General features: G+C 38.3%; 1 protein-coding gene across 3 annotated transcripts in view; it reads left to right on the plus strand.

The window, feature by feature from the left end:
- Positions 1 to 16778, plus strand: part of PECAM1 (platelet and endothelial cell adhesion molecule 1) — a 95896-nt gene that overhangs the window by 19857 nt on the left and 59261 nt on the right. For all 3 annotated transcript variants that reach the window (XM_027872849.1, XM_027872850.1, XM_027872851.1), the window contains exons 5-8: positions 3217 to 3495; positions 8841 to 9089; positions 12111 to 12386; positions 15215 to 15502. In XM_027872849.1, the coding sequence (XP_027728650.1) occupies positions 3217 to 3495; positions 8841 to 9089; positions 12111 to 12386; positions 15215 to 15502 (1092 nt within the window). The remainder of the gene's footprint in view (positions 1 to 3216; positions 3496 to 8840; positions 9090 to 12110; positions 12387 to 15214; positions 15503 to 16778) is intronic.

The raw sequence follows: 16778 nt of genomic DNA on the forward strand, positions 1-16778 counted from the left end.
GGGACTGTCTTTTGTCTTTCTTTGCATCCCCAGTACTTGCATCCCCAGTGCCTGGCACATAGTAGGTATTTAATAAATGCTTAATGACTTATTGACATTATCTAGAAAAGCAATCAATGATTTATTAAGTACCTACTGTCTGTCACATACTATACTAGTTTCTTAGGATATAATTGTTGTTCAGTTTTTTGTTCTTGAAGAGGACATCAGGAGGGGGATGTCTTGACTTACAAGTGAATTAGCTTTAAGTGAGGCAGAGCTGTGCAAAGTCATCAGCCTCACTCTCTCCTCCAGAGTCATTGGAGTCCAGTGGCATGATATGACTAGCAATGGCCCAGGATATGGTAGGAGACCTTGGCCTTTTTAAGCTAGGGTCTTTCCCAGATCTGAGGCAATGCCCGTTCAGTGATTTAAGGCTAGGTTAGAATTGAGACAAAAGATAGCCTACTTTGCCTTCCCAAAAGAATCAACCTGAGAAGGGAAGACCCTCAGAGTTTCTGGCCAGGACAGAAAACAACTGCTATTTACCCTCACTCTGAGCCATCCCAAACCTCAGGATAAAAAGAGGATAAATGAAAAATCCCCACTCTCAGGGATCTTAAATTCTAACCAGGAAAAATATATTAATACATGCAGAATGTATATAAAGATAATAAATACAAAATAGTTAAAAGCAATGTATTTTGCAAGAGGGTCATTAGCTATTGGAAGGTTGAAAAAAGTCTTCATGCAGGATGTGGAGCTGAGCTGAATGGAAGAAAGAAAAGGCTTCTCTGAGGTCTAGGTGAGAAGGGAGTATGCTCCAGGAATGGGGGATGGGCAGTGCAAGATAGAGCACCATACGTGGGGAACAGAGAAGGGCAGTTTGGCTGGATCAGCAGAGTGTGAGGGAAGAACAGTGCTCTCCGAGGTGAGAAAGATAGGTCGGGGCCAAGTTGGGAAAGGCTTTATAAAGCTAAAAGAGGAGTTTGTATTTTATCCCCGATATAATAGGGAGCCATTCGGCTGATTTGCACAAGGGAATGACATTGTCAGATCGATGGTTAAGGATTGTGCGGTTGGCAGCTGTGTGTAGGATGGACTGGTGTGAGGAGAGGACAGGGAGAGCGACGGGGAGGACATCTCAATAATCTAGATGGAAGGTGAGGCGGGTCTGGACTGAGGTGGTCACAACTGTATGAGTAGAGAGGTATTGTGGAGACAGAAGCAGCAAGATTTGGTAACTGACTGAATATATGAGGTAAGGGAGAGTGAGGAACCAAGGATAAAGCCAAGGTTACAAATCTTGTTTGTTAGCCAAAATGGGGAAGCACATCCATTGCTAGCAGAGAGAGTGTTGGAATAAAGTCAGGAGACCTGGGTCTAATTCTGAGCTCCCACACCTGGTATCTATGCCACCCTATGTAAATCATTTAACCTCCCTGTGTCCCCATTTTTTTTAATCTATAAATTGAGGGTAATAAGAAAATCATACTTGGCCTACTAGTGTTTTTGTGAGGCAAAGTGTTTTTTTTAATTTATTTTTATTTTTTGACATTCACTTCCACAAAATTTTAAGTTCCAAATTTTCTCCCCATCTCGACCCTCCCCCCACCCCAAAATGGCATGCATTCTGAATACCCCTTCCCCTAATCTGCCCTCCCTTCTATCTCTCCCCCCCTTCTCTTATCCCCTTCCACTTCTATTTTCCCATAGGGCAGGATAGAAGTCTGTACCCCATTTCCTGTATTTCTTATTTCCCAGTTGCATGTGAAAACAATTTTTTTTAACATGTGTTTTTAAAACTTTGGGTTCCAAATTTTCTCCTTTCCTCCCTCCCCACCCACCCTCATTGAAAAGGCAAGCAACTAGATACAGATTATACATGTGTAGTCATGCAAAACACTTCCATAGTAGTCATGTTATGAAAAACTGTGTTTCCCTTCATCCTATCCAACCCCCTGTTTATTCTATTCTCTCTTTTGACCCTGTCCCTCCTCAGAAATGTTTGCTTCTGATTACTCTCTCCCCCCAAGGCAAAGTGTTTTGCAAACCTTTAAGTGCTGTATAAATAGGAGCTATTATTATCATTTTTGTTTGCTTCTAAATCACACTGCAGAAGGGACTTGAAAAACAAGGAGTTTTGTCACTTAGGAGGCAGAAGAAAGTCGTAGTCATATGCAGTGTTAGGAGAAAGGACGGGACACTAAGGATGAGGTTCACAATCTCAGTGTTATCCTCTGCTCTCCCACATCCCACACCCTCTTACTCATCCCACATGGGCAATCTATTTTCAATTCTTGTTATTTCTGCTACATAAGTCAGTCAATAAGCATATATTAAGTACCCACTGTGTGCCAAACACTGTGCTAAGTACTTTTACCAAATATAATCTCATTTGATGAGATAAAAAGGTGAAATAAGATAAGAAGACTGGAAAAGTGGGGCCTGGAGGAGTTGGTTATGCAGAGCTTTGAATGCCAAACAGAGTATTTTGTATTTAATCCTGGAGATGATAGGGAGGGGGAGAAGGGGAGGTAACATGAATGGACCTTCAATTTAGGAAAATCACTATGGCTGCAGAATGGAAGATGGGTTGGAGTGGGGGGAGATGAGGCAGGCAGACCCACAAGCAGATTATTACACTAGTCCAGATGTGAGGTGATGAGGGCCTGAACCAAAATGGTGGCAATGTCAGAGGAGAGAAGAGGAGCTATTGGAAAGATGTTGTAAAGGTGAAATTGACAGCCTTTGGCAACAGATTGAATATAGGAGGTGAGAGATAGTAAGGAGTCAAGAATAACACCTAGGTTGGGAGCCTTTCATAACGTCTCTTGAATATGTACCCCCTTCTCCCTATACATATTCAAAGACAAAATAAAGTAGGAAAGTGGAGGGGCACTATGACTATAGAGGGGGAAACATGATAATGGAAAGGCTTTGAAGAAAACAGTGGTTTACAGAAGGGAGGCATCAAGGAAAATAGAAGTAACTTCTCATTTCTTAGTAGAGAGGGGACTTTGCATGTGAAATGGTGCATGTGGAGACCTGGTTCATACGTAAACTTGTTTTGCTGAATTGTTCATTCTGATGGTAGGTAGGGGAATCTAAGGGAAAGGAGGAAGGGGAAGTGAATTATGTTTTTAAAATAGTAAAAGATGGATGTTTAAAAGAAGAGAAGTAGCAGGAATCATTTTGACCCCATCCCCAAGAACTCTTTTGTTCACTCTTTTGCAGAAACCTTTTCAATCCCTAGTTTCCAAATCATACCTGAAGGAGAGATCACAGAAGGAGATCCCCTTAAACTTAAATGCACAATCCGAGTGACGCATATGTTTCAGGAGGACCTAGAAATCATCATCCAGAAAGACAGAGAGATTGTGGCGTATTCTAAGCAAGGGACAGAAGTTACCTATGCTCCTCAAATAGCCAGAGTGGAACACATTGGGAACTACACCTGCAAAGTGGAATCTAGCAGGATATCTAAAGTCAACAGTGTTTTCATCAACATCACAGGTAAGAACAGCCACTAGCATGAGCTTAGCTTTGAATTAGAGAAAAATATTGTGGAGATTAGCTGTAGACTCTAAAACATTCCTGTCTCACAAGAACTTGCTGCTTCCACGCATTCATTAAATATTTTTGGTTTGCCTATCCCCATGCCAAACCTTGTGCTTCGTGCTAGGAGAAATACAAAGATTGAGAAAATACTGTCCCTGCCTTTGTTGTTACTGTTGTTATTACTCTTATTTTCTTCTTCTTACCTTAATGTTCAATGGAGCTCAGATAGAAACAGCCCCGGGTTAAGTCATATCTTGCTTCTATTTTTTTTTTTTTTTGATGTTTATCCTTTGATGAACTTGTACTGGGGAAATAAAATAATTGATCTTTTGCAATTGAATGAGGGTACTGGGTTGCAAGTTCGCCTTCTACAGACTTACTGAAAGGATTTTCAGAATAAGTCTCGTGCTAGATAGGATGAATGGGGTGATGTGTTCTTTTTCCACTTGGTTTTGATTTCTTCAGCTAAGACTTTGTATTCTTTCTCTATTTTTGCAAATAATTTACATTACATTATAATTAGCTATTCTTTGAATATTTGTAAACCTATTGGTCTCGGGTATTTTTTCGTTGGGAGTCTTTGAGACCATGTTTAATTTCTTTTTCTGAGATTAGTTATTCAAATTCTCTATTTCTTGCACTGTTAATCTGGGTATTGTATATTTTTTTGAAAATACTTATCCTTTTTATTTAAAAATTTTATTTAAAATTTTGTTAGCATGTAGTTAGGCAAAATAATTTCACATAATTTCATTTAGTCACTGCATTTGTTGTAAATTCTTCTTTTCTATTTTTAACATTTGTAATTTGTCTACTCTTTTATTAAATTAGTTATTAGTTTAATTTCTTTATTAGTTTCTTAAAGTTCCTAGTTTTATTCACCAATTCAATGGGTCATTTTTGATTTTGATTTTTGTTTTTGTTGGATTTTCATTTGGATTGAATTTGATTTTCATAATTTCTATTTTTTGTATTTAGCTGAAATTTTTTGATATTTTGTTTTTTCTAGCTTTCTGGCATGCCCAATTCAGTAATCTGTTTCTTCTCTCTTTTATTGATTAAAGTGTTTAGAGATAAAGATTTTCACCTAAGAACTTTGTTGACAGCATCCCAAAGTTTCATTAAATTGTTTCATTTTTTTTTCATTTTCCTTAAAGAAATTATTTGTTGCTTCTATTATTTGTATTTTGGTCCACCAGTTCTTTAGGATGAAATTATTTGGTCTCCATTTAAGTTTAAAAAGTCCCCCCCGAAACTTTTAATTTTTATTGATTATAATTTTATTGCATTGTAGTGAGCAAGAAATGTGTCTAATATTTATGCTTTTCTGCACTGGTTTTTATCACTTGGGACATGGTTAGTATTTGTAAAGTTGCCATACATAACTGTAAAATGTATATGTGTGTGTGTATATATTCCTTCATATTCCCTTTTAGTAACTGTCAGAGAGCTATTATATCTAACTTTTCCAAAATTATATTCAGGTCATTAACTACTCTCTTATTTATCCTTCTGTTACTTTTTCTGTTTCTGAAAGGGGTTACATTGAGGTCTCCCATCACTATAATTCTACTGTTTATTTCTCCCTATAATTTGATAAATTTTTCCTTCAAGTACTTAGATGCTATGCCATTTGTTCTATAAATAATAAAACTTGATATTATCATATTATCTATAGTGTCTTTATGCATAATGTAGCTTCACTGCTTACCTCTTTTAACCACATGTATTTTTATTGTTACCTTTTCTGTGATCATAACTGCTACCCTGCTTTTCTGAACTTGCCTGTAGCATAATACATTCTGCTCCAGTCCGTCATTTTAACTCTGTATAAATCTTTATATTTAAAGTGTATTTCTTGTATGCTACAGACTGCTGGATTCTGCTTTCTAATCCATTATGCTACATACCTCTGTTTTATGGGTGAGTTTATATAAATCAATTTCATGGTGTATATGTTTTCCTCTTTTCCTTCTGTTCTCCTCTTTATGATGAAAAAGAGAAGTGGAACAAAAGAAGGAAACTGATTAACACTAGTAACCTTTGACTGGGGCAGCTAGGCAGCACAGTGGATAGAGTGCCAGACCTGAGATCAGGAAGACTCATCTTCCTGAGTTCAAATCTGGCCTCAGACACTTACTAGCTATGTGACCCTGGGTAAGTAATTTAATCCTGTTTGCCTCAGTTTCCTCATCTGTAAAATGAGCTGGAGCAGGAAATGGCAAACCACTCCAGTACCTTTGCCAAGAAAACCCCAAATGGAATCACAAAGAGCTGGGCACCACTGATGCAACAGAGCAACAACAATAATCTTTAAATGCCATAGCCTGTTCCTTCAACTTTATCCTTTCTTTCCTCACCAAGCCCAAGCTCTGATCTCAGATATTTATGTTTTCCTTCTCTCTTCTTAATTTCCCTCACCCTTTTGTGAACCCCTATCTGAAGCTGAAGTTCATTTTGCTTGTGATTATTGTTTGTCCTTCATTCTCAAAGAGGACCAATTACATCACAAGTGAGATCTGCCTTGCTTGTGACTTTTCCTTCCCTGAATCTATTTTATGTTTATATCTTGCTTTGCCCTTTCCCTTTTCCCCTGTTGTTCATTTGTACACCAAACTCTTTGTGTGTATTTGTGAGATCATGCAACGTCTACTTCCTCTGTACATGTTTATATGCTCTTTTTTTCTCTATATTTATATACTTTTTTCTTATGCACCCCACTTATGTAATATAATAAGTTCCTTCTGCATCCTGAATCAATTGTTTCTCCATTAGGAGGTAATAGGATTTATCATCAGTCCTCTAGAATTGTGGTCAGTCATTGCATTGACCATAGTTCTTAAGTCCTCCAGAATTGTTTTTCTTTATGATGTTAACACATAAATTGTTCTACTAGTTCTGCTCACTTCACTGTGCATTACTTCATGCAAGTCTTCCCAGGTATCTCTGAAACCATCCCTTTGATAATTTCTTATGATAAAATAACAATCCATTAATGATATGCCATAATTTGTTCATCCATTACCCAATTTATGGGCACACCACCATTGTTTCCAGTTCTGTCCTACAAAAAAAAAGAGCTATCGTAAATTTTTTTGTGCATATGTATTTTTACCTTTTCTTTGATCTCTTCAGGGTATAGGTTTTGTAGTGGTTTTTCTGCGTCAAAGGATATGCATAGTTTACTGACTTTTGAGGTAGAGTTCCAAACCACTTCCTAGAATGTTGGGACCAAATATTTCTCCACCAGTAGTGTACCTATGTGCCTATCTGCCTGTAGCCCCTCCAATAATTGTTGTTTTTCTTTTTTGTCATTTTTGCTAATCTGATAGGCAGAACCTCAGAATTGTTACATTTTACATTAAGTCTTTATCTGGGGTTTCACAAGATTCCCTGAGGTGGTCCCTGTTATGTGTTTATGCCATTCTGGATTGCATAGAAGAGTTTATTTCTGTTTTTTTTTTTTATATTCTTTATCATTGGTATTTCTGCGGTCCTTTTCAGATATTCGCTGCGTATTGTTTGGGTGAAGTGAGCTTCTCCTCTATGACCATTTTTGTCAGCATCGTAACTAAAAGTCAACTCCTGTTTCTGTAAACAGATTCATTTGACTTAATCATTTGTTCAACACTTCTTTGTGGACATGTTTTTGACATCTTGTGGATATTATCTTTTGGTTCCATTGCTAGATCTTAGCTATTTAATAGGCCCTGGAGAGTGGAACACACATATTTCAAAGGGACAATTTGGGCTGGATGTAGGAGAGGAGTCTGTCTGCCTCTCTGTCTGTCTGTCTCTTTCTCTCTCTGTCTCTCTCCTTTTTCTGTCTCTGTCTCCTCCCTACACTGCCCCCCCCCAACCACACACACACACACACACACACACACACACACACACACACAGAGCTTATCAGGAAACGAACTAAATCTCAAAGTAGGTACAGTGAAAAGAGTGTTGAATATGGAGTTTAAAGACCAGGGTTGGAATCTTGGAGCTGCTATTTACTAATTATATGACCTTAGTCAAGGCATTTAACCTTTGAGGGCTTTAGTTTTCTCATTTGTAAAATGCAAGAATTTGATTAGAAAATGTATAAGGTGGTGGTGTCCTCGTAAATGTTTAACAATCAGTTCTATAGGAAGGAAATGTACATACAAGATATGTTTAAATTTAATCTGAATTATTAACATTTTCACTTTCTTAAGTCTAGACAATAAATGAAACAATAAATCAAGCCCTGATTTGTAGAGTTTGACATATTTCCAAGATGTAAATGTTCACGCTGAAAATAAAACAATAGGCTCTTGTGAACTGGTATGAACTGACTCCAACATGCCATTAGTAAAAAATTTCTTTCAACTCTAAATCTATGATCCTATGAGCTACAGCCAGCCTAGTGTAGAAAAAACATTGAACTTGGGTTCAAATCCTGCTTCCATCACTTACTCCTTGAGTGAACTCAGGCAAGTCACTTCATTTCTCTGGGCCTCAGTGTGCATCATCATCACTAGCATTTATATTGCGCTTTAAGATTTGCACAGCACTTTACAAATATTATCTCATTTGATCCTCACAACTGTGGAAGGTAGATGGTATTATTATCCCCATTTTACAGATGAAGAAACTGAAGGTAGGATTTGATCTCAGGTCTTCCTGACCCCAGGTCCGGTAGTCTGTTAAGTGGAAGTGAGGAGAGAGTACATTACAGGCACAAGGGATAACCTATGCAGAGACAGGGATGCCAGAGCTGGAATATAGGGAAGCCAATTTGGCTGGAATTTAAGATTATGTGGGATAGGGACTGGACCTTAATTTCATTGCTACAGTGATCTCCTAGATGAAGAAAGTACATCTACCAGTTCAGGTCAGCACCTTCTAAATGAAAGGTTTGCTTAGAGCATTGAAAGATTAGGTGGCTTGCCCTAGGTCTTGGAGACTGTATATGTCAGTTGTGGGGCCAAGAACTGTACTCTTTCTGGTTTTGAGACCAATTCCCTATCCACACTGCCTCTCTAAGAGTACAGAAAGGGAAGTAATGTGAAATAAACCTGGAGAGGTAGGCTGGTGTTAATCAATCAATCAATAATCATTTAATAAGCATCTACTATGTGCCAAGCACTGTGCTAAGTCAGTCTTTGAAGGGCAAGCCTGTTATCCTTTTATCTTTCATGGGGTTGATTGTTTCTGTCAAAAAATAGGTCAGTGGAAATACCCTCCTAGTGGGTATTCCTTTCCCTTTCCTTTAGTAGCTTTGGAATGGTGCCCAACCACACATCATTCCTGCTCTTTGTTCTTTACAGAGTTATTTTCCAAACCTAAGCTGTTGATTTCTTCCAACCATCTGGATGAAGGTGGGAAGCTAGACCTGTCCTGTCAGATCTCAGGGTCCCCACTTGCCAACTTCACCATCCAGAAGGAGAATACAACAATAACAAATTCTCAGAACTTTACGAAGAGGGTCTGGATACATGACAGTGGGACATACAGATGCCTTGCTGCAATCCGCAACGTCACCAAGGAAAGTGATCCAGTACAGTTATCTGTTTTTGGTAAGTAAATATTTATTTATGTGCAGGAGACCAAAAGATGGAAAAGACTCTGAATAGACCTTTTGTTTAGCTAGTGCCCAATTCTAAGCAGGATTCAAAGGTGAGTCAGGAAGTGGAAGAACAGGTGAGTAGAGAAATGAAGAAGCCAATAGAAAAGGAACACTTATGCTGCAGAATATAGCACCTCAGAGCTGTGTCCTAGAAAGAGTTCTTTGACAGCGTCATTATTTGTTTCTGCTTGACCGCATGACAGAAAACACTAACTTTAAGGCTGGCCTGGGACTTGGCAAAGTTCTAACTTGCCTAAACAGCAGCTTGTTTGAACAGACAACTCAAGAACGTTGCTGGGGGTTTTAAGAAACTCTCATTAAAAAAAACAAAACTTTTGATTCTTTGTCCATATCTTGGAGAATAGGCTCAAAGGTTGCCCCAACATGGCAGAGAGGGAATAGAGCTGCTTACATTAAGAGGAGCAAAGTAACAAAGAGAATGCTAAGCAACAGACCAGGATGTTGTATGTCAATCCAGTTCAATTAAGTACAACTCTACAAGCATAAGTATCCTCAGTAGTATGTGAATTAATTGGGACAAGCAATAATTTGATGTGGTTTCATTTATTTGTGTTTCTACTGAAACTAGGATGATTCATAATGTTTGACCTTGACCCAGTGAAACTGGGTTTCCCCATGTTTTGTCAGTCATGTATCAGTTGTGTTATATTTCTTGTGTGTGTGTGTGTGTGTGTGTGTGTGTATTTCATGGTTCTTGTAACAGCACCCTTCCCCTCCTTTTTTGAGTAGGAGACCAGCATGGTCACAATTGAGCTTTCATTTTATGGGTTCTGTCTTGGGCTATGGTTTTACTAACAAAGCCGGGCTAAAGTTGGTAAGCCAGGTCAAGTGGGACAGGTCATTGGATTCTCAATCAGTCTGAAATGCCACTGCCCTGCACATGACTAAGGCACATAGCAAGTCATCATGATGTGAATGTTGCCATGAGCAACAGTGTTGTTGATGTTGATATAATGTTGGTGCTGAAAATTCATTCATTCATTCAACAAGCAAGTATTAAGCACCTACTGACTGTGGAACCTACTATACCAACCCCTGGGGGAGATGCAAAGTTTAGGTAACATACAGGTTCACTTTCAGGGAGCTTACAATCCTGGAGGGGAATGGAGGGTAAGCCACCAGCACAGTATTATGTGAAAATGAATTAAAGAAGTGTCAAACATAATTTTATGTGAGGAAAAAGGTTTTGCTAGCTAGTGGGTGGAGGCTGGGGGATTGAGGAAGGATTCTCATTTGAATTGGGATTTAAAAGATAGATAGGAATTCCACAGGTGAAAGATGGAGGTGAGGAAGAGGGGGCATTCCCAGTATAGGAAATAGCAGTTTCCACTGATTTTGCTATTTTATCTGAGTCCTGTGCTGATGTTCCTAATAATAATTCCCTGGTAATAATGATAATGATTATGATAATCGTGAGTATCAGTGTGTTGCAACAGACAAAGAGACAACATCAGAATCAAGAAGACCTGGAGCCATTTCCTTACTCAGACATATAAGGGTAAAAAGGATGCATACTGACCCTGGGCAAGTCACTTGAGTTCTTAGTGTCCCAGGTACCCCTCTAAGACCATGAGTTATAGAACAGTTGTCCATATGCATTAATAGAGGAAATTTCCTTACTAGAATTGCCTACACCAATGAAATCACAGGTCCAGACAAAATAATAATAATAATGATGATAATAATAATTATTATTATCACAATAAGTAAGGTGTTTGGGGAAGCACCTTAGAAAACCATCACAAATGTGCTGTCCATTGTAAGTGAAAATTATACTGCTAATGAATCATCCCAGGGAATGAACTGTTTTTGGATTGGTGGGGATGGCTTAGGCTGAGCCATTTTCTTTGCTCAGTTAACCTTGTGGTCAATAGCATCACTAATTGTGATTAGGAATAGGGTTGATGTCTGTGATCAGGTTTGATTCTGATTGATGCTAAATGAGATTGAAACCAAGACCTTGACTCCTTTAGCCCTGTGCTTTTGAATATTTAGTACCAATTACCTCTGTTCTCTACTCCCTCCTACAAAACACTGGTCTATGAGACTGTATTTGTGTTGATATTAATCCTTAAAATTTACAAACTTTACTGAACAATTGAATAGCTCCATTGGAGCAAATGATCATCTTTTCACCTGTATTACTGTATTACCTTCCCATAGGGCACTGATAAAGATATGTTGTCCATATATTTATGTGTCGATAAGGGGGCATGTGTAAATACATAGATATGTATGTATAGACCTTCCCTAAATAGATAACATTGTCTCCCTGATATTTGTTGAGTGCTTTATCATCTCAAAGTATATCTATTCAATATAATAAAATGTAAGCATTTTGTGCCTATGTGCTAGGCATTAAGAACACAAAGACAAAAATGGGAGAGTCCCCAACCTTAAAGAGCTTTATGTTTGTCTGGAAGTCTTAACCATGATCTCATTTCAGCCCCACAGCCATCCTGGAAGGTGGATAAGAAAGACATCATTATAAATACATTCATGTATTGTTTCCCTGAAGCAGAATGTAATCTTCTTGAGCACAGGGATTGTTTCATTATTATTTTTGTATCTCTAGCACGCAGCTTAGTGCCTGGCATATAGCAAGAAATGAATGAATAGCTTTCAAAATTGAATTGAATTTTTTAAAAGAATGAAGAAATATCTAAAACTCAGTATAATATTTTGGAGGGGAACATTTTTTGTCACCTTTCTAAATGATGAGACTGATTGGGATGTTTCAATAGGTCTGAGGTACTACTTTTATATTAATTCAATAAAGATTTGTTTTTCTCTTTCTGAACTTATCCTAATCAAATCATTGCTTGTAGAGTTGGCCTTGAGCAACAAATCTAATTAAGTACGCTTATGTAACATTCCATATTAGAAAGAATGAATTTCAGTAGTGGCCCCAGTATTTTCTCAATTATTTTTTCTCCTTTTTTTTTTTCAGAAATTGTCTCTAAACCCAGAATTTTTCATAACTCAAAATCTGAAGTAATAAAAGGACAGCTCTTAGAACTCTATTGCCAGTCAATAAATGGGACACCACCTATCAGGTACCACCTTTGTAAAATGAACACATGTAAGAGTAATCAAGAAATGTACTCCAATGAACCAGCAAGATTCTTGGACAGGCCCACTGCTACAACGGAATACACCTGTCTCGCAAAAAACCACCATTCTCAAGGGTCAGTGACTAGTGAGGTCTTGAATGTCGTGGTGATAGGTAAGTTGATGTGTAAGAAGCAAAGAAAATGCTTTGATATCCTTAAAAGGACCTTATTGCTTCAGAACAAAATTTGAATACTGTCCCAAGGTCTTAAGTGATATTTTCAGAGATTTGGGGATGCCAAAAGAACACTGAGTTTGGAGTTGGAGAACACAGGCTTGAATCCTGGCTCTGTCATTTATTCCTTGTATGATCTTGGACAATTCAATTCAACAGCTATCTATGAAGTGACTGATATGTTCAAGGCACTATTTGTTGCTGTTGTTCAGTTGTGTCCAACTCTATGTAACTCCACGGACTTTTTGTCCATGGGGTTTTCTTGACAAAGATACTGGAGTGGTTTGCCATTTCCTTCTCCAGTGTGTCCCCATTTTACAGCTGAGAATGAGACAAATAGCAGTTAAGTGACTTGCCCAAGGTCATACAACTAACAAGTGTCTGAAGTCACATTTGAACTCAGATTTTCGTGACTCCAAGTCTACTGCTCTATCCATTGCACCACCTAGCTGCCATCTACTGGTAATTAAGAGACAAAAAATAAAATATTACTTATCATTAAGGAGTATATGTTTGCACAGGCCTGGCACATAGTCAGTACTTGCTAAACGTTTATTGATTGATTGATGATAATGATAACAATAATAACTTTTTCAAAACCTAATGTATCATCCATGCTATGGGGAGGGGGGCAAACTTCTAAGTAGGGGCCAAGATGATAATGTACAATGGGAATTTTAGATTGCTATAGCAGCTATGAAAGCCTAGCCAGAGCCCTAAAATACTGACAAATTAGCATCTGATGATGCCACCTATTGGGTTAGCACCCAATGAATGTGTTGCAATGGCTTAAAAGAGTTAAAGAAAAAAGACATGGTGTCATAAGTTTACAGGGTGGTCCCACTCGGAATTCAAGGACTTCGCACAATGGTATTTATGCAGTGAACATTGCCTTGGTAAGAACTACAAGGTGAAAGGTGGAGCTATCATCAACTCCATCCCCACCCCATGGCAAAATGACTTGAGAAAGCTATGGAAGACTTGAGGAAAGACACTAGAAATTATGTCAATATCTAGCAGTTATGTGTAGGAGGAAACTTAAATTGCCCAAATAAAGCAACAGAACAAGAACATGCAGAAAGGAATGGGGGGGGAGGGAATCAAAGGACATTAGGAATTCTAGATTTCCTGAAATCAAAATCAAAAACTTAAAGTAAGCACAAAGGATAACATAATCAATTCAACATCAATTTTAAAATTTCACTCCAGAAGCTTGAGAATCAAAGAAATCAAAGAGAGAGCACCCCCCCTCAAAAAAAAGAAAGATGGGGAAAGTTTCTGGTTATCATTTGTGTTTACAAGAAGCCCAACATAACAAAAAAGCAAAGTAGAGGCAGCTAGGTGGCACAGTGAATAGAGCTCCGGCCCTGGAGTCAGGAGGACCTGAGTTCAAATCTGGCCTCAGACACTTAACACTTACTAGCTGTGTGACCCTGCGCAAGTCACTTAATCCCAATTGCCTCACCAAAAAGCAAGGTAGATCAGACAGGAAACAGAAAGTTGTGTACCTTTGATGTAACGAATGTTAGAACAATTCTATCAGTCAATATGGAGGATTAGGATGGACTTGGTGTAGGAAGTGGCGACTGAGCTGAATCTTGAAGGAAATTAAGGATTCTAAGAGTCAGAGGTTAATAGGGAGGACAGTCTAGGCATGGAGGATAGCTTGGGCAAAGCCATGGCGATAGGAGATAGAATGTCACGGAAACACAGGAAACAATAAGTTGGTCAGTTTAGCTGGAACCTAAGGAGAGTGGCATGTAATTAGTCTGGAGGGAGTTAAGACCTAAGCTTGAGAAATACTTGAAAATATCTGTGATTTCATTACAATGGGTACTCCTTCCACCTTAGTACTAAAAAGTCGTTCAAAACCTGGTGGCCTAAGGTTTCTTTTTTTTTTTTCTCCAGCTCTAATATTCCATGGTATAAAGACATAAATCAAATGATATGTGAAGTAATACGCCAGCACAGTGATTAGTGAGAAACATTGCTTGTTGAAGAAGAATATGAGGTGAAGAGAAATGAGTCAGCTAGCCAGGGAAAGTCTCCTGGAGAACATGGGAATGATTTGGTTTGAGAAAGGAAGTGAATTGGCAGAGGAGAGAGCAATCCCAAAGCTAACAAAACTAGGGAGGAGGTGGTGTGGTACTGTAAAAAGTGAGGAATTTGGAATCAGAGAACTGAATGAAAATTTTAGCTCTGCCATTTTCTACCTGTGAGATCTTGGGGAAGTCCCTTCACCTCATGTAGACTCACTTTCCTCACCCACAAATTGAGGGGGTTCAGGTTGGGTGGACTCAATGTCCTCTAAGTTCCCTTTCAGGTCTTGTCCTATAACCCTACTATTCTGTGTGTTTTCCACTTAAAATTTGTGTGAGGTTGATAGTCACTTAAAAGCTCTCGATTCTGCAGCTACTTCATTTGTAAAGTGGGATAACAGTCTGTTTATTGCCCATCTCACAGAGTTAATGTGTAATAATGTAATGAGATATTATCTGCAAAGTATTTCATGCTAGGTAGATGTCAACTGTTATTATTTCAGAATCATGGAATATAATATGGGAAGGAACCTTGGCGACCATCTTGGTCAGCCGAAACTTGAACAAGAATCCCCTCTAAAACATTTCCATAGGGTGGTTTTCCAGTTTTTAAGTACTGTATTCACAATATAGGCTTCTATTAAAACCAGCTATCAATGATGACTGTTGCCTATTATTTGTCTCCCCTCCCTTTTTTTGAAGATCTTTATCCTATTTCTTTTCTTCTAGTTCCAGTTGCCAGGGTCAACTTATCCATTCTGCTCCATGAGGAAGTAGAGAGTGGTAAAGAGGTCGTGCTCCGGTGCAGTGCAGATGAAGGATCTTGGCCAATTCACTATAGGTTTTACAGACATAACACTGTAGTGCCCTTTTTTGAAGAAACCTTGAATGATACTTATATGATCTGGTACAAGTCCCAGGCCAGCAAGGAGGATGAGGGGCAGTACTACTGTATAGCTTCCAACAGGGCCAATATTCATGGCAAGATCCCGAAGAGTAACCTTATTACTGTCAAAGGTAAGTCAGTGCCACTTAGTGATCCTTGAAGGGCATCCTCAACAAGGAGGGCGCTATTTCTGGGAAACAAGGTGGGATAACTTTTTAGAGCAAAGGTTCCTGGTCTTTACAACAGTGGGAATTCTTTTTTAATGCTCCACAAAGGTCCTAGATATTAGTAGATTAAGAGAAATACAAAATAACTTCAACAACACAATGATAAATATATTTGTATTTTATTCATCGCCATGGCATCTACATACATATGAAAAATAGTGATACATATATGTATAAGACAGTATTTATTCTTTGTATGGCAGCGAGTATGTTACTTATACAGAATAGTGAATCATTTAATGAGATTGACCCCTTTTAATAACTCAGGTGATCCACAGCCCACAGGTTGGAAATCACTGTTCCAGAATATATTGAAGAGAATTAGGAGACCCAAGTCCTCTGTTTAGGTTTGCCACTTGCCAAGTAGGACAGGCTGGTGTAGTATAGTAGTTAAATTTGAAAATTTGAAAACAGAGAATATGGGGTAGAAACCCAACTCTTCCCCATATACCTGTGTAACACTGGATCTCAATTTTCACATGTGAAAAATGAATAGATGATCCTGTTTCACCTTAGTTTCCCCATCGGTGAGGCATCTAGAATAGCTGATCTCTTAAAATCCTTTGTGGATTTAAATCATGTAATCTAATGACTCATTTTCACTTCAGTAGTCATGGTTATCCTCTCCGGGAAATTGAAAAAACAATCTGAAATCTACTTGTCTTGAAAGTTGGGAGTGAAGGTAGTTGTGTGATGTCTATACACCCTAAGTACTTCAGAGAAAAATTCTAAATTTGAAGGTAGTGGCAACAGGAGTCAAAGTGAGTTTAACTTTGTGCATTCCCTTAAAGCAGTTTCTTGAAAGTCCAGAAAACCTCCTGTGTATTTGGAGAGATAGTATGATATAGTGTTTAGAGCTCTGCACCTGGAGTCAGGAAGACCTAGGTTCACATTACACCTCTAACTACTTGTATACCCACAAGCAAGTCACTTAACTGCCATGTGCCTCAGTTTTCTCTTCTGTAAAATGGGGATAATCGATCAATCAATAAACATTTATTAAATGCTGCTATGTGCTAGGCACTATGCTAAGTACTGGGAATATAAAAAGAGGCAAAAGACAGCTGCTGCATTCAAGGAGCTTATAATCTATTGAGGGAGAAAACATGGAAACAAATGTATACAAAGCAAGCTATATACTAGATCAATGGGAAATAATTAATAGAGGGAAGGTACTAGA

The sequence above is a fragment of the Vombatus ursinus genome, unplaced genomic scaffold (genome assembly GCF_900497805.2).
Source record: "Vombatus ursinus unplaced genomic scaffold, bare-nosed wombat genome assembly UNPS02014801.1, whole genome shotgun sequence".
NCBI classification, from domain to species: Eukaryota; Metazoa; Chordata; class Mammalia; order Diprotodontia; family Vombatidae; genus Vombatus; species Vombatus ursinus.